This window comes from Trachurus japonicus, chromosome 13 (genome assembly GCF_045865225.1).
Source record: "Trachurus japonicus isolate A0001 chromosome 13, Traja_1.0".
In the NCBI taxonomy this organism is placed as follows: Eukaryota; Metazoa; Chordata; class Actinopteri; order Carangiformes; family Carangidae; genus Trachurus; species Trachurus japonicus.
This window is the reverse complement of record NC_140919.1, coordinates 24,778,945-24,795,829: the sequence shown is the minus strand read 5'-3', so window position 1 is coordinate 24,795,829 and position 16,885 is coordinate 24,778,945. Positions and strand designations below refer to the sequence as shown.

Genomic DNA, 16,885 nt, shown 5'->3' with positions numbered 1-16,885 from the left:
GCTTTGGTTTTCTTTGCAATCTGTACTTTTATAACCTTGAATGAACCTTGATTTTTTTTTATCACATAGTTTAGTGAATGTGAGGATTAGATTTTGTGAGATGTGATCCCCTCCTCAGGGTCACCAATACCAGGGAAGCAATATCCATCTTTTGGTGCTCTCTTTCTCTCTTTGAAGTTGGTCACAGCAACTGTTATATATTTCATATTCCATCCACATTAAGGAAAACATCTTCCCAGTCATCAATCCTCTCAGTTTAAATAAAAAAATATAATTGAAGTTAGAGTTCTGGTAGGCAACAGGAATGTGTGACATTATAATATTAGTAATTGAAATCCATTGTCAACAGTTTGAGTCTGTGATATGATTACCACAAGGTTTGTTTTTAAAGGTAGGCCTACTGTGATGGATAACTCTAAAAATAAATAATAATAAAAACAAGAAAATACAGAAATGAATTGGTGTTAAGTAATGTGGGACATTCCTTTTGTGTTTGTGCATGTGCACGGAGCAGTTTTGTCTGCATGTGGTTGCATGAATTCACTCATCTGTGTGTGTTAGAGGAGCTCTCGTCTCCCCAAAGACATCCAGCCAAGCCTGCCAGGACTACAGATGGAGTGTCTGGGATAGCCTGAAGGGCACACACACACACACACACACACACACACACACACACATATGCACACAATTGTGCTCGCATACACACATAAGTGAGTGTCACTCGCTTATACAATGCCTTATGAAACTAACACGCAGAAAAAAATTATAAAGAAAGAAAGACCTCTTTCATTCAGTTTTAAAGAAAGTACTATCTCGATGTCAGATTCAGTTTATCAAAGGGCAAATAATTAATTCCATCATTTCATTTCCTAAAGTAACCGGATTGCCAGTTGCTTCATTAGACTAATATCCATTTGAGTTTTAAAGAAGAGGCAACAGGGCAGCAAGATAAAATGAACATTTTATAATCCACGTGTGGAGACGACACAGTCAGTCTAATTTTATTATGTAACTTTGATACATGAAATTATACATGATCTAATGGTGATGAACATGCAAGTAATAAATCAAATGGCAAACAATACTGGTATGGCCATTTGAATAATGTTGAATATTCAATGTATAAGTTTCATACACTCATTGTACTGTATACAACAAGACAAGTTACTTTATGTGTTGTCAAAAAAAGTGATGGTGTTTTAAGTTGCAGCACAACCGTCAATGTTCCAGGTGAAATTGCACTGAAAATGTTTTTTTCTTTTTTTATGATAGATTTAGATCATGTCAAACTTTTGTAGAATAATGATGTCTTTCTTATTATTCCTCTGACATCCAGGTAATGGAGTAGTAGTCATAATAGTTGAAAAAAGCCTGTGATCATTATTAAGTCAGAAGACACTGAACCAAGATGAAGCCACGTTACTATTAATGCACATTTAGTCAGCATTAGGATCAAGTCCTGTCCTTTCACATTCACTTGGAATTCATCATTTCATTCCTACAAAGTATAAGACCATTATATTAATGTATCTCTTACAATGTGACAATGATAATAATTCATTATTCAGCAGTCTGTCCTCTACTATTGTCCTGACTTTCCCTCTCTTTCTCTTTTACTCCTAAACCGGCGCCACTGAAGTCCAGAAATAGTTGTATTGATTCCAATAAAATGAAACCATTGATCTGAAATAGTTAGGTTATAGACATTAATTTAATGCATTATCATTGTGGTCGTTGTTGTTTTGACAGGATACTTTTTCTTGATGGGATGAGGTTTTTTTTGTTGTTGTTTTTGTCTTTTTTTTGAGGGGGGGGGCTACCTGTGAAAACAACCCTGAGAGGCAGATTTTGTTTTTCTCACCTGAATGAATATCCACTGAGAAACAAGTAAGGAAAGCAAGGAGCAAGAAAAAAAAAAGACATGACCACCCATCAAATAAGAAAAAAAATCACTTGCACGTCGGAGCTTCTACAGAAAACTTATTTTCAAATATTACGCTTTGTCTCGTGCACAATCCACACAACACAATTTTGAGATTCATTTGTAGTAGTACAAACACAACAGCTAGGTTGTATTTACCAGTCTAGCAAAGTATTTGGAAGTTGAACTTGATGACAAGCATTCATAAATAAACAACAGACAAACATGTCACATTCTTATGAATTTAATTAGGTTGTATTACAGAAGAGTCATAGCAGAGAGGTCTAAATCTACATAACTCAGTTTAAAGGTAAATAAATATGACATATGATATAATTGACAATGTACAAACAAATGTTTCATCAAATGAAGCCTAAAACTAAGATATAGAAGAAAAAAAACACAGACTCAAATCTAAAGCCAAATCTTTTCATGTTTGACTTTATGGTGCTAACTTGTAGATCTAAGGCTGTAGTCTGTGTTACTGAACTAAAATAAACAGTTCACTCCATTAAAGAGCACAGTTACAAGAAAGAGACAAGTGGCCATGCATGTCAAGTGACGTATACAAACAATGCTGTAACGCTCAGAAACAACAATGCTACAATAGTAGCATGTTACTGTAACATTTAACACTGAGCTGCATTACAGTTGTTTCCTCCTGCTCATCACACAGTGCTGCGTTGTGCACAGTTGTGTTTTCACTGAACTCCATTTCTCACCATGTCTGTATCTGTACATAATTTCAGTCTGTGAGTTTATGCATGACATGTGCTTGAATATGTTTGGTTGAACCCTCTGTAAGACATTGCACCAGGAGAACCATTTATTTCACCGACATTTTGGCCTTGGCCTTCACAGCTTATCATAACAACAATTACATCATCCTGTCCCCCAACAAGTCAGACATTTAGATATGCTTGTACTCTTTTTTTTTGTCACAAATAAGAAATAAGTTATACATTAAAGTTGCATAACAGCATCTGTACAACTGTCTGTAGTCTCATATTGTCCGCACAATAAGTCAAGTTTTGTAGAGACAGTGAAATGTTTTTTGCAGATTTGTGTGATGTCTTAAGCTCCACCTCACTCAGAAAATATCTTCGTGTCACCGCACTGCAGAGTCCTTCGTCGTGTAAATCCATTTTGCAGAATCATTTAGAACGTGGTTGTCCAGAGACACCTGTATCCCCACTTTTTCCTCTGGAAAAGTGGATCATACTGTAGTCAGTGCCACGAAGCAGTTTCACATCTTATTTTGTCTATTTTGTCATAGACTGAGCTGCTCTGTTGTTTCCAAGTTGCGTTCGGTGCTCCTCTTGTGTGAAGATCAGTGATGAGGATCTGCACAGAAGCAGGGAAGAGATTCAGAGATATATTCTCTGTTAGTAAAAGTTTACATGTTCAAACATGAAGGGACATTTACCACTAGACAAGCAACTTCAAGTAGTTTCTTGATTAAATACTCAATATATCAATCTTGGAAATCACCTTCAACCACGTCTGCATACTATACGCAACGCAGCATTCTGAGTATCAGAGGTTGAGGCTGCACCGGTAATATCGGTAAATGATGACTTATATAAATGAGATGAAAGATGGAGAAAGTCAAAGAGGTCCAGTGAGGACAACGTGTGTGTGTGTGTGTGTGTGTGTGTGTGTGTGTGTGTGTGCGGGGTGTGTGTGTGTGTGTGTGTGTGTGTGTTCACAATGTGGCCTTCACAGTCTGGTGCCTCGCATGCATGAAAGGAGGGATGTGAGAGATGACAGAAGGCACAATGGACCTCAAAAACAGACCTTAGTGTGCCGGGGTTTTTCTTTTTCTTGATTCTACACCTGATAAGGAGCTAATGATATAAAACAACTTTAAAAAAAAGTTGCTCAACACAGAGTTGGTCAAACTGTGAGTGCTTCTGCCTGCTGCTTAGATCTCCTGTCAGCTCAGTTCTCTGCATCATTTAGCTAACTACTGCCATCTTGGGTTCACATCCAGTGTGGAGAATTTCTACTTAACAGCACTTTGAAGCGCTGCATGGGAGCATATTAATGTCATTTCTTTGCTTTAGAGAGATAACCTTACCTTTTATGATAAAAGAGGCAAAAAGAGTTCAGTTCTTTAATTATTAGTGTGTACTTTAAGGACCTTTTTACTGTTACTACAATATTAATCATGCAAAGTCTCAATTCATAACTCTCAGATTACACAAATGACATTATACTGTTGGTTGATTTATTTATTTACTAAATTGTAATTTCTGAAAACATTGCGAGCATGTCTTTTTTTCTGCCACAAAATCTAAGCACGGTTGTGTTCTTTTTTAAACTTCAGATTAAATAATTTAATGTTAATTATGTCAGTGCCTTAGACTCGTGCATTTTAAGCAAGAAAAAGATAATCTTCCCCAGAGCATGATCCCTTTAGATGAGTTAAAACTCATCAGTGACTAATGTCTGCTACAGACTGGCTCATCACCCTCAGTGGGCGATGTTACCGTTTTACTGCTAACAAGGTATTTTTAGAGGAGAAAGAAAAGCAAAGAAGACAATATGTGAGGGTGAAAAGTACACCGGAGCCTGACTGAAAAACTCACTGTTCACGGCAGCTTGTTTTGAACTAATTAGGTCCCTGTACTGTTTTGGTTTGTCTCTAGGTCCTGTTTTATTTTGAAGTTTGTTTGTCTTGTCTTCCTGTGCCCCCCCTCCTGATTACCTCATGTGTTTCACGTGTGTTTGATAGCTGCACCTGTGTCTCATTTTCTCCCTCGTGTATTTTACCTCAGTGTTTTCCCATTGCCCTTTGTTGGTTCGTCTGTGTTCGTCCTCGGTGTTCCTGCATTCGTGCTCTGCGTTGCCTTTGTGTCCCTGTCTGTCTCTTCTTTTATGTTACTGTTTTCTCTCTGCCAGTATTTTCGGTCCTGTTCAAAACCTGCATCCTGTGCAAAGTGTTGGTTTCATTCTCACCTGAGTAGCTGAGTAGCTGGGTCATTGGGCAGGTAATGGGTGTCTGCAGTTCCTTGACTTCCATGTTATTTACTGTAACAGGAAGGTAGCTGCCTGGTTGGGGGGTGGCATACACTGTCTTGTCCACAGTACCAGCATCTGCGGCGAGCAGGCTCTTGTTTCTTAGGAGTCTGTTTATTCAGTTCCAAAAGCTTGTGATTATGATGGTATCTTATGGGTTTATAATGTAGGTCCATGCCGCCACAGAAACCAGCTTCTGATTGGACCATGCTGGAGGTTTAGCAAAGGTACAAATTGCAGGTGGTGGTGAACAGTGGACACCTGAGCCTCAACCGACACACATACTTGTCACACACACACGCACTGTCTGGTCTGGAGTGAAGCTGTTCAGAAGTGCTGTATTGCTGCTGACAGTGGTTATGAAATGGTGAGGAGTAATACCAATAAACTCCAACTCGCATCTCCCTGAGTGGCTTTAATGATTCTGATACCAAGTCATGATGATAATGGGTTTGAGATGAACTCTCTTTGTATAAGCTATACATGCTAAATCAATTAACTGCATAAGACACTGCAGCTTTTCTCATGAGTGTTTGTTTCTTTGTTTTAAAAAAAAAAAAAAAAACATTGTCACTGCAACAAACGAAATGGTCTCAGTTATGAGTGTTTCTATGTGTAGAAATATATATTAATGTGTCCTTTCGTCTTGTTTCCTTTTATTTGAAGTCCATCTAGACTTCTCTGCTTTACTCCCTCTCATTCTGACTTATTCTGATTTTGTTAATGTCACCATTTTTTCCACTTCCTGCCCCGTCTTTCTCTCCACACTTTCTCCTTCCCTCTCATCTCCTCACTGCCACTCTCAAACATCTCTTTCCTAATAGCAGAAATGAAAATCAGCAATTCCTGCTTCATTATCCTCCCCCCCCCCCTTTCCTTCCCATCTTCCTTTTTCACTTCATGCGTCACTCATCGCCACTATCTCCGATGACTCATTTTTTCTCATCTCTGCTTATCTCTTTCTCTGACGGCCGACGTTACTTCTATTCAGTCTGCGAAATCATCTCCTAGTAAAGTCTGACCGCCCTAATAGCCTCCAGGGACACACTTCCCTCTGGGACATCGAGCGAGGGAGGACAGGGAAAAGGATAATAACTGGATAGGAAGCTATGAGATGTGAGAATGAGAGAGCCACATTACAGCTCATTATTATTATGATGATGACGCAGTTCACACAGGCTAGAACTCAGAGAGATGGTGAGATGCATGCAAACACGGGCATACTGTATGTATAAACACATATACGTGCAGTGGGAGACACTGACTGTGTGATCTATTCTGACTAGACTGCGTTAAAACTACCTAATGCAGTGTAAGTCATCTGAGACAGGGTAGCAGCGTAAAGAATTAAGCATTAGTGCGTTTAAAGCTAGGCTACTGGCTGACTAGTTTAATTTATTGGACTAAATTTAGGCAACAGAAGAGCCTCCATTTTTACACATGTATACTGGATGGTCTGATGACGTATACCATGTTTCCAACAAGTCATCCATATTAACCTCTCCGCTGTCTACTCTTGAGAATGACTCACTTGTGTTCTTGGATCACATAGCTTGAAGAAGTTAGAAGTAGAGTATTGCATCTTTCTGTTTCAAAACAATATGTTGAGATCTGACATGGTTAAGGCATGGTTAAGGTTTGGTTCAGATTATGCACAAATATGCTATGGTTAGGTTTAAAAGGACTGGTAACCTCCATCTTAAAACTGACTGTCCATTTGCTGGCCTTGCAGACTATAGTTAAACTCATCACTATTCCGTACGTTGCAGATTCATGAAGTTTCCTCTCATTACTTTTTGACCTTTGCTGACCTAATGCATCCTTACCCCGCTTATTTCTGCAGCTTCACAGCTTCTCTGTTCTTCTCTTCTCCCATCCTAACTCATTTTCCTCTTCCCTGTGAGCTTAGTGAAATTTTATCTCCTCACTAACAATTTCAGAGTGATTTCAAGTGAGCTGAAAAGTGAATGGCACTAGCCTTTTTAATGATGCATTTATCCCTATAATGGGGAAATAAGTAGCCTAACCCTGACAGACAGAAATGCTTCTATGTGGGCCTTCTTTGCTTGTTAAATTTCAACAAGTCACTGCTCAATCTCTGCTGCGCCCTGCTCCATCCTTAAAGGAGTTAGTTTCTTCTGGGTTTTTTATGGGTGTCACAGTTTCTTAAAGTGTGGGTTAGATGAAGTGGAGTCTTTTGATTGCATATTAGTGTGGATGTTTGTGGATCCAAGGAAGATGAGAATTTGCTGAAGCATCAAGTGGTGAGAAAGAAAAGGGAAGCTGTAGTCACGGCATGGGGGCATATCATCACTGAGTGTTTGCCAAAAACCCATCCATAGAAACAGCAATTGTCCAGTCATAACTTAGCAACTCTAACTGGGCACAGCAGGCCTGTCAGGCTTTAGAGCAGCATGCAAGAGGACGTAGTAAGAGAGAGGCTAGAGGGTTTGGAGCATGGTGTGTCGGAAATACAAGTGCAAGAGAGTAAGCAAAGTATTTAACTGTGCATTTATCTGTTTTATAGGTGAAGTTTCCGCCAATCTGGTGTTTACTCCAAAGGAAAGAAGACACTGCATTATTTTGCACTTGTCCAAAATGTAAGCTACACAGCATATTTCAGCCTTTTAGGACAAAATCATGCATCAAACATATATGTAGAAGTAATGCTGTTTTTGCAGCTAGCATTCATTTTATTAGCTTGCTAGCCATTTTTGATCAAATTTACTGACCTAATGTGTCTATATTGGCCAATTTAATCTGAAATCACACACTTTTTCTCCCACTACTCACCACTGATGCTAAATATACCTCTGTTAACATTGTAAACTGCATCTGTGCTATGTAAAATTGGAAAGCCATAGGCAGGTTCAACAACAGTAACTTTAAAGGAGCTAAGACTTTGGGAGGCTCAGTTCCACTATATTGCTATACAGAATTAGTCAAGTAAATACATTGGGTGCTGAAGGTGTAAGAATAAAAACAACAGAATAGAGAAGAACAGCATAGACAATACAGGTTGAAGTTCAGTGCTTTGGTCGAGCATCCCCAGCGCTCCGGCTGCCATGGGGCTCAAACCTCTGACCTCTCCTGCCACGAGATAATTTGCAGCTTCAAATGTGAATCGTTCTCGGGCTTCTGATCCCACAGAGAGATCAAACTATGATCTTCTGTAATCCTTGTGGCTTTGACACTGACCTCTGCTGAGCCTGTGTTGCAACTGGGACCGAATGGGTTTATATAACTCCAGCGTGACTTGCATAACCAACTGACCATTGGCAAGCATAGTACTGTTATGTTAAGGCCACAGGTTTTTTTCTGTTTTTTCCCAGCCTGGAATCTAAAAATGAATAAATGTAGCATTTAGCTCTAGGGCTGATTCTCATTAAATTAAGGTTAATACCCTGTTTGAATGTAGAGGTTAAAATAAAATCCCTGTGACCTATTTGTTTTTGAGTGTAAAGGGCAAACCTGAGGACAAGTTCACCTGAATGTATTTTTTAGTGATTTCAATTATAACTCAATGGGATAGGGAATAAAAGCAAACTCAAAAAAGTGCTGCACTGTTGTGACCATGTAATTCAAGAAAACACCAATGAGTAATGGCTGATTTTGGATAACTTAAGATATAATAAAGGTAAGTAAAGGTAATGAGGACATAATGTGGCTCTTAGGGCATTGTGTCTGTGTAAGGCTTATGTTTAAAAAAGTTGCTGGTTGAATTCCCCTGACAAGCTAAAAAAAAAACAAAAAAAACAATACCTCTGTGGATTAAATTACTTTATGACTTGATAAATGTATTTATTGCAGTGACAATTAATAGGGTTGTCTTTAAAGTATGGAAATCTAAAAAGAGTAGGCTAAATGTGTTGGATAGCTTTGGTGCTGGTTAGTTTGATAAACTGTACAACATGGTGTCTTTATGTGGTCTTGTTTGGTCTCTTACAGCTTGTCTAGTTAACATTATTCTACACATTTCCAACTTTAATTTTTCTAATAGTTACACTATAAAACCAAACAGAAAAAGTGTGATATAGTTGTGTTTTTCTAAGATCATTATTTAAATCTGAATACATGAATAAAAAACAGTGTTGATATGACCTTACTCCCTATTTTAATATATATTCTTATTTGCCAAAAGAGTGGGGACGATAAATTCCATGCAAATTCCCTTTCATAACTCATTCGAAAGCAAACACTTCAAAAATCCATGGCCGTCCGTTCAAAAGTAAGGCTATTATACATTATTATATTTCTGTTTCTGAAGAAAAATATATTTTCAGGATAGACAAGTTTTCCAACTAAGAATCTTGTCAGAAGGCACAGGCACAAACCACAGCCACCACCACTATGTTGCCAATAGTTGCCAGCACAGCGATCCACAGCCAAATCGTGTCACTGGACACTTTCCCATCATCCTCCGCTTCTGAGGGCCGAGAATAGCTGGCGTTGAGGTTGGAGGTGGACGTCTGCAAGGACGTGTTGCCATTGTACGGAGAATCCATGAAAGCCCCGCTCACAGCCGGGAAATGCTGTCAGGGAAGAGATGGAGGAGGGGGGGACAAGAAAGAGAGGAATAAATAATTTCACTTGTAGAAAGTCTGAGAACAGCAGGTAACAGTGTAGACAAGCTGTGTTACAGCTGGGAGAAAAGGGTTAAATTGTTGGAGCTGATGGATTCTATTGTAAATTGGATAAGAGCAGAATAAATATAACCACCATTAGAAAATATAGTAGTATGCATCACACATAGCAACCGTTTGTTGCAGATAATGTCTCAGTATTGACCACAGTTGTTCAATATAGGAAATTGATCAGTTAGATAAAATCATCAGATTAAAATCTCTTCCTTTATCTAAATGCAGAGATATTTCAATTCCTTAGATATTTTTAGCCCCCAGGGCAAAAATCAGGTACATTCTGCCCTAAATGAAACAAACAATAATGAGTGAACAATAACATGTTTTACTCTGGAGGTAAATTGCACAGCTGTGCCTGGTTTCAGGACAGCTGTACTGTACAGCGAAGAGAAATCAGAATCTCAAAGGGATTAATTCTCAGATGGATTAACCAAGACTGACACATCGACTAAAAGGGACAGACACACATGACACATGAAAAGGCACACTGACTTACTTAGAGAGGCAGTTAATCACTTTTTGTCTCAGCTGGATGAATTTTGTCCCTGTGGGGCTTTCATAGATCCCAGTTACATGGACAGCAAAGAGAGAAATGTAATACACATGGAGCTATAGGTTGTTTATTACTTTACCTTATTAACAATCTACAATAAAAGATTTGGGATTGACACTCAGGTGTGTGGACTAACCCTTTTCACACAAGCTCACCATCACACTGCAAAACATAATCATGAGTAAAGAAGAAAGACACAAGAACACAAGCTGTGTCATAGGTATTTTCTGTAATACAAATGGACAGCTCAGTGGCCATTAATAATTCCAGCTTTCACTCTGACAGCTCAAAGATTCAAGGAAGTTTGACCCTTTCACTCGCGGGTGTCTTAGTGGGTGTTAAAGCCCCCGCATGTGATTGCTCAGCAACATCACCTCTGCTCTGACTGTAGGAAATAAGACAGAAGTCAAATGACGTTGCTCAGAAAATTCCTCTGAAAACCTTATGTGCATAACATTTTACATTATCATTTGTTTGATAAGTTAAATGTTTGCCACAGAGGTTTTACCATAATTTATTAAAGACTCAGTTCACTAAAATCTCCTAACAGTAGTTTTTTTTTCTCAAATAACGATCCACATCTCACTGTATGATCAGTGGTTAGGTTACTCTCTCCCAGTGTTCTAGGAGTCAAATATGGTTGTATTATTATAGTCATATTGATTTGTGGAGAAGAGTGATGCTATATTTTAATATGTTGTCAGGTTCCTAAAGGTTTGCATGAATCTGTAAATGTTTGCTCAGATTGGTTAACATGTCTGCAAATGTGTACACAGACTCAGATTCAGTAGCACACCTCCCTATAGATTGGGTTGCAACCTCTATACATTACAATATTCAGCAGTAAAGAAAATGAACACACTGACCAATAGGCTACTTACAGTAAAGAATGAGCCCTAAAGACAGTTGCTTAACACATGGCTAACCATATTGTAATAGTAATAGAGGTCCAAATTGTATTGATAAAATAACCTTTCTTTAAGCAGATGAATATGTATCTAAGTTCTGTGCGTCAGCTGAGATCAAACCTCTGTGATTTATGGAGGGTTTTTTCTTTCCACTTTCGCTCTGGGATGCTTCAAGCATCAGGTTCAGTTTGACCCTGAGTGCTTCTCAGGCTTCTCTAGTGTCCTCATCTAGTCCCAAACTGCAGATGTGACTTGAGGCCAAATTCTCACTGAGGAAGCCCTCCCTCAGCGAGGGGAATAAAAGAACAGTTTCACTTTTGCTGTCGCTGGATATCACAAGGGAAACCTGTTATTACACATCCAGTGCTAAAAGCTCAGTTATCATCATGATGAGACATTTAAATCAAGACTGTCCTAATGACTTCAAGGAAGAATCTTAATAAAACAAGTTAGTCTTGTTAGAGTGGGGTCAACAAGGAATCACTGGGGGCATGACAGGAGGCTATCTGACACCGCCTGTCTAAGTGGGGGGTCTAAGTCCAACTACATGGTTCAAATGTCTTAGAGTAGCTGCAAACTGTTTCTGGACAATTAAAAGAGACACTTAAACATTTACAAACATCACAACAAAACCATCTCCCTGTATATTCTACATACTATGCAGCAAGTGCACTTCCTAAAAAATGTACTGTAGATAAATACCTGAATGGATGACCAAAATAAGAAAGGAAAAATGAAAATCTTGAATTATAGTCTTAAATGTAAATGTAATGGCACAGGGATAATCAGACCAAATATTAAAACCCACCAATGTACACTATAATTATTCTCCATTATGCATCAATATTCATGCACAAGTGTCTAATCTCATCCAGTAAGACCGACAACCATCATGTGTGTGTGCGTGTTCTCTTCCTCCTTAAGAGTAAAAAAAAAAAAAATTCTAAAATGTTGCAACCGTTAAGACACGGCAGCATAATTTATGAGAGCTCTCACATCAGCCACTTAATATGTATATTTAATTTATAACTGCCTCCAAGGGTTTTTCATGAGTGAAAGAAAAGGGACAGGAGTAAAAAATAAAAAAAAGTGCTGGTGCTGGTTTGTAAGCACAAAGCATGAAGTGCCCAACATGCTGCTGACTCACACACACACACAAAATCTACAACCTAACCCGATGACAAAACTTTCTCCAGCAACAGGGACGCTGGGAAAGTCTGTGCCCACAAGCTGTGTCTTATTCTGCACGGAAAGGTCATCAGCAAAAGCAGCAGCTAGTGAGAATGTGTGCAAGTGTAATTACAGCTGCATGCCTGGAAGACAAAGCAGCCAAAATTAGAATGAGTTTGTTTATACAGTAGGAGGCAAAAAGCTGGATACCTGTTGTATGCTGCGGCTCTGCACGCTCAGCTGAGATGAGAATGTGGATTTAAATGTAGGTTCTGAACATGACCTCAATGTTTAACTTAGCGGTGATTTATTGATTACATAATGATCTGCTGAACTTCATGATCAAATATTGTGGGAAAAACTTCTATTCTGCAGAAGTAGAGAGCAATGTGCCCCTCAATGCAACAAATTCATAACATTTTAGGTCATGATGCATTTTTCTCTTTATCGCATTGTTCATCATAGATCCAGCTTGAAAAAAAAATCAGGAGAATATCAAAGGTAATGTTAATTTTCAATCTTCCTTCACTCTGCTGCCGTTCACACTGTGCGCCATGTTAGTTCTTAAACATCAGCTGTCAGCCGTCATTGTTGCTTTAAAGCTATAGTCACCATAAAGTTCCTCTATCCCCTTTTTCTTAACAGATTTGGATGAAAACTTAGCTAAAAGATCGATTACTGTACATATCACAGTTAAATGCACATCTTAACACTAATCGTCTTTTTATTGCCACTCATTTTACCCATTTCAGAGATGAAAATTAGTTCCCAGACAAACAGATACATGCACAAATGCATGCACACACACACGCACACATGGGTACAGTCACTGTATTGAATATCTGCATTGAAAATTGGCAGCCTGTCCATTCAGACTTAAGTCATAATGATGTGACCTCTTTTAAGTCCTACACTGGCTTCAAAGTTTCACTCTGTCATCATTTCTTTTAAAACAGATGATGCTTAATTAAAACGTTTATATAGCCCCCAACCCTTGATTATTTTAGTTTATTATTCTGCTCAGCATTGTGTTTGGTCTATAAAACCCTTAAATGATTATGAAAATGAATATCGACAAATGCCCAACCAGTGATGCAGAACATAAAGATGTTTAATTTACAATGATAAAAAAAAAAATAGTGAAGAAAATTAGTTTTTCATATCAAAATAATTTCAAGTCAGTTTTCTGATGATCACATAATTAATGAATTCACCCGCTTTTCCAGCTTCAGTCATTTTAAGACAGGCTATGGTACAGTACATGTGATCCAAGAGGTGCAGACTTTGAAACTTTCACAGATTCCAGATAAAGCTGAAGCTAGTGTATCTGAAAATCACTGAAAACTGTTGAACTAATATGTTTTGTGTTGCACTCATCAGCAGTTACAGTTTGGTGCATGCTTTGATATTGAACTGATATGTTGAATGGGAGAATATGGATTGAATTTTGTAAAATTCAAATGTGAAGTAAATTTGTGATTCCTCTGTTCAGTTTTAAAAGGAAATACCAGAAAGAAACTGATACAAGCAGTTACAGTTGCAGCCCACGCAGAATTGGCAAAAGAGCTATAGTCACCCACACAGCTACATTACCAGACAGCATTAAAAAAGAAACACAGTAAACAAAAAAATCAATACAAATAAGCTGAAGTATCTAAGAATCTAATCTAAGGTGTTCAGACAATTATCAAATAAAACAAGGAGGGAAAAATGTAGATGCACAGATTTTACACACCCCGAAAATCGTCTGCCTAGAAAGCCTGGTGCTGGAACTAGAAATCACAGAGGCGACACACAGAAGCAAGTGCCAGACTGCTGGTATCATGTCAGCTCTCTGAGCCCAAACAGGACTGCACCGTACACGCATCCTAATGTATTATTGATCTGTAGAAAAGTTCATCCACTGCAGATAGTTCTAACTGATCTAATGTGATTTAATCATCTTCACCAGCACCAAACACAAACAGTAGTCAAGACATTAAAGTTTCCAAATGAGGTCATCTTTGAGCTGAGTAACTTCCTCCCAGAATATGCCTATAAATAAAGGTATAAATGTCATTAACTTTACAGTGTTCTTCCCCAGTCATTCCAAGATCCCTGCTGCTATATGAAGGAAAAAGACATTTGCGTTCATAGATTTTTGAGTCAGAAGAGAGTAGAGAAAAATCTAAAACATATAAAGAAGATAAAGATAAACACAGATCAAGTAAAAGACACAGCGAGAACCATAGATGTACCTACTGCCGGCTGTATATGAAGAAAGAGATCAGGTCCTGTCTGTCCCGTCCCACACTCTGACTTAGACTGAGCGCATCCAGAGACAGAGAGGAGCCACGCTTCATGAGAGCAAGTGACCATGAGAGAGAGAGAGAGAGAGAGAGAGAGAGAGAGAGAGAGAGATCCCTCCCAGTGAAAGAGGAGAGTTTACCAGGAGATGCTTGAAACAGCTGAGCCAAATGGTAAAAGCCTCACAAGTTGAGTATTGACTATGACATAGAAACGACCAACGATGAAATACATTGGTAAATCTGGTCAGATTCACACTGATGAATAAACAAGTTGCTGCTTTTATTCAGTCAATTGTCAAAAGGAGCAAAGTGTCAACCGTTCCTTGAACCTGGTACAATGAACAAAGGCAATATTGTGATAATGTTGTTTTTTTAATGGGACAATACTGGATGGGTGGCATGACAACAAATCTGCCTGTGATCTGAGTCACTGGGTTATAGGGTTACATCTAAAATAAGGCCTGCTTTTTTCACATGTGCATACGTACATATGGTATGCACCTGCGTATCTGCGTGTTTGACCATGTATACACACTGATGTGTCCAAATATTGACAGCGTGCATCTGTATGTGTGGATGAATGCATATGCACAGATAAATTAAGGACTGGATCCTCTGAAATGTGATTTGTAATGTAGAACTCAAAGTGGGTCAGACATTTTAAATCCTGTGGATTATTTCACTATTGTGTTGCATAAATATTGCACGTGAGAGATGGTGTCACAATGCAGCAGAAACAAGGACTCACTCTAATGTTTGTTAAAAGAGTTTTTCTTTTACCTTTTATTCTCTAGTCTACAGCATGATATTAAAGCAAAAAAAACAGCAAACAAGATGACATTAACATCATGTGAATTTACAGTGCCTTGTTGCCTTCTAATCCTCTTAAAATATAAACAGCACCAGAAAGGGCAGTTTGTACTTTGTCTGTAGTTTCTCATAGGATGAAATGAGTGAAAATGATACAGTAATGCAAATCTGTAACAATGCAAAAAGCGAGAAAGTATATTATTGGATAAAAAGAATTGGGAAAATTATCCTGCTCTTATGTAGGCCTATGTTTGTCATCTAGGCATGTGCTAGCCGCTGTTTAAATAATATTAACAGATGCAACTGTAGTTGTCAATCAGAAAACATTTTGGCTAACACTGGGTTGACAGTTTGAAACAGAAAACTACTGATTCAGACTTCTATCTATTGATTTTAAGAATAAAACTGTAGGATGACTTTGCGCAAATTGAAATTGTAGCTAAACACAGTTATATATTTTCCATTCAAAGTGACTTCCCAACACTGTGTATAAATTAGAGACCATATGCTCCTCAGCTTGTGAACATAATGTTCTGTGTGTGAATCAATGCAGAAAACAGCTGTATTTATTTATAATTAGTCTCATAGTCAGGTTACAAGACCATATATAATTTTCTCCTCTACGCCATGCAGAGCCTTTTCATTTCAGAGACTGCTATTTTGGAATAAGACAGAAAAGGGATTTGTTTGTTGTTTTGTTTTTTGTATTCATGAGTGAGGATCTCAATTCTTTTTTTGTATTACTTTTTTTTTTTTTTTACAGAAAATTAAATTTTAGCACTGAACAGCTGGTTAACTGGTTGACTGGTTTAAAAAGTGATTTTTTTTTTTTTTGCAGTGTACCCATGACACCTGCTCAGGCTCAGGTGTTTTTCCATCAAATAAATATATAAAGCTCATTTTTTCCTCTAGCATCTAGTCTTTTATTCCCTTTCCTGTACACCGAATACTCTGAATTACTAAAGGGACACCATTTACAGTCATATCACCCAAGAGAAAACTGGAACAGTAAGAGGGGGGGGGGAGAGTGAGGAGAGAAAGGCAGAGAAAGAGGGGGTTACCAGAGGATAAAGCTGAGTAAACAGTGGTGACTCCATGACGTGTTCTCTTGCTCACATCATGTCTTTCCTCCTCTCAGCCATTCCTCTCCCCTGTTCCTTGCATGTCTCTATATCCTTTATTTCTCCTTCTCCATAGCTGCTTTTGCCCTCTGTTCGGTCGCTCACCTTTCCCTCAGCCTCCCTGTCACTCTGTTTCAAATCAAACAGTGACAGTGACTCTGCCACCTGCTATCCCTGTCTTTATGACATCATATCCCAAACTTTTATCCTGTCTCTCATCCCCACTTATCTGTAACACTATCCTCCCATTACCTCATTCTGCCTGTGTCTCTGCCTCTATCAACTTGTATGTCCTCAGTGCAACCTCTCTCACGTCCTTCTCTTATCACATTTGTTCTCCTTGTCACCTGTAAAATCACCAGATTGCGGTTGCACTTTCTCTCCTCACCTCTGCTAACCTTCACCACCATATTTTTGTCCTCTCCCCTTCCGTAGATCCTCTCATCCCTCTAT

At 38.5% G+C, this 16,885-nt stretch overlaps 1 protein-coding gene and 1 long non-coding RNA gene across 2 annotated transcripts in view; one reads left to right on the top strand and one right to left on the bottom strand.

Moving 5' to 3' along the window:
* LOC146976017 (uncharacterized) overlaps positions 1 to 16,885 on the top strand; it is a 22,564-nt gene extending 5,679 nt beyond the window's left edge. Inside the window, exon 3 of the long non-coding RNA XR_015037469.1 lies at positions 16,868 to 16,885. This is a non-coding gene — a long non-coding RNA (uncharacterized LOC146976017). The remainder of the gene's footprint in view (positions 1 to 16,867) is intronic.
* LOC146976018 (uncharacterized protein C14orf132) lies at positions 9,050 to 14,571 on the bottom strand. The gene is made up of 2 exons (XM_085794643.1): positions 14,455 to 14,571; positions 9,050 to 9,474 (listed from the first exon to the last, which is right to left on the bottom strand). Exons 1-2 carry the CDS (start codon positions 14,569 to 14,571, stop codon positions 9,256 to 9,258), a joined length of 336 nt encoding a protein of 111 aa, XP_085650769.1. The 3' UTR covers positions 9,050 to 9,255.

What these genes read in the sequence shown, in the direction of transcription:
- LOC146976018 (XM_085794643.1), bottom strand. Translation starts at nt 14,571, where the DNA reads ATGGTCACTTGCTCTCATGAAGCGTGGCTCCTCTCTGTCTCTGGATGC. An exon ending in TTCTTCATATACAGCCGGCA is followed by an intron (nt 9,475 to 14,454) that starts GTAGGTACATCT and finishes CTTCCCTGACAG; the next exon opens with CATTTCCCGGCTGTGAGCGG.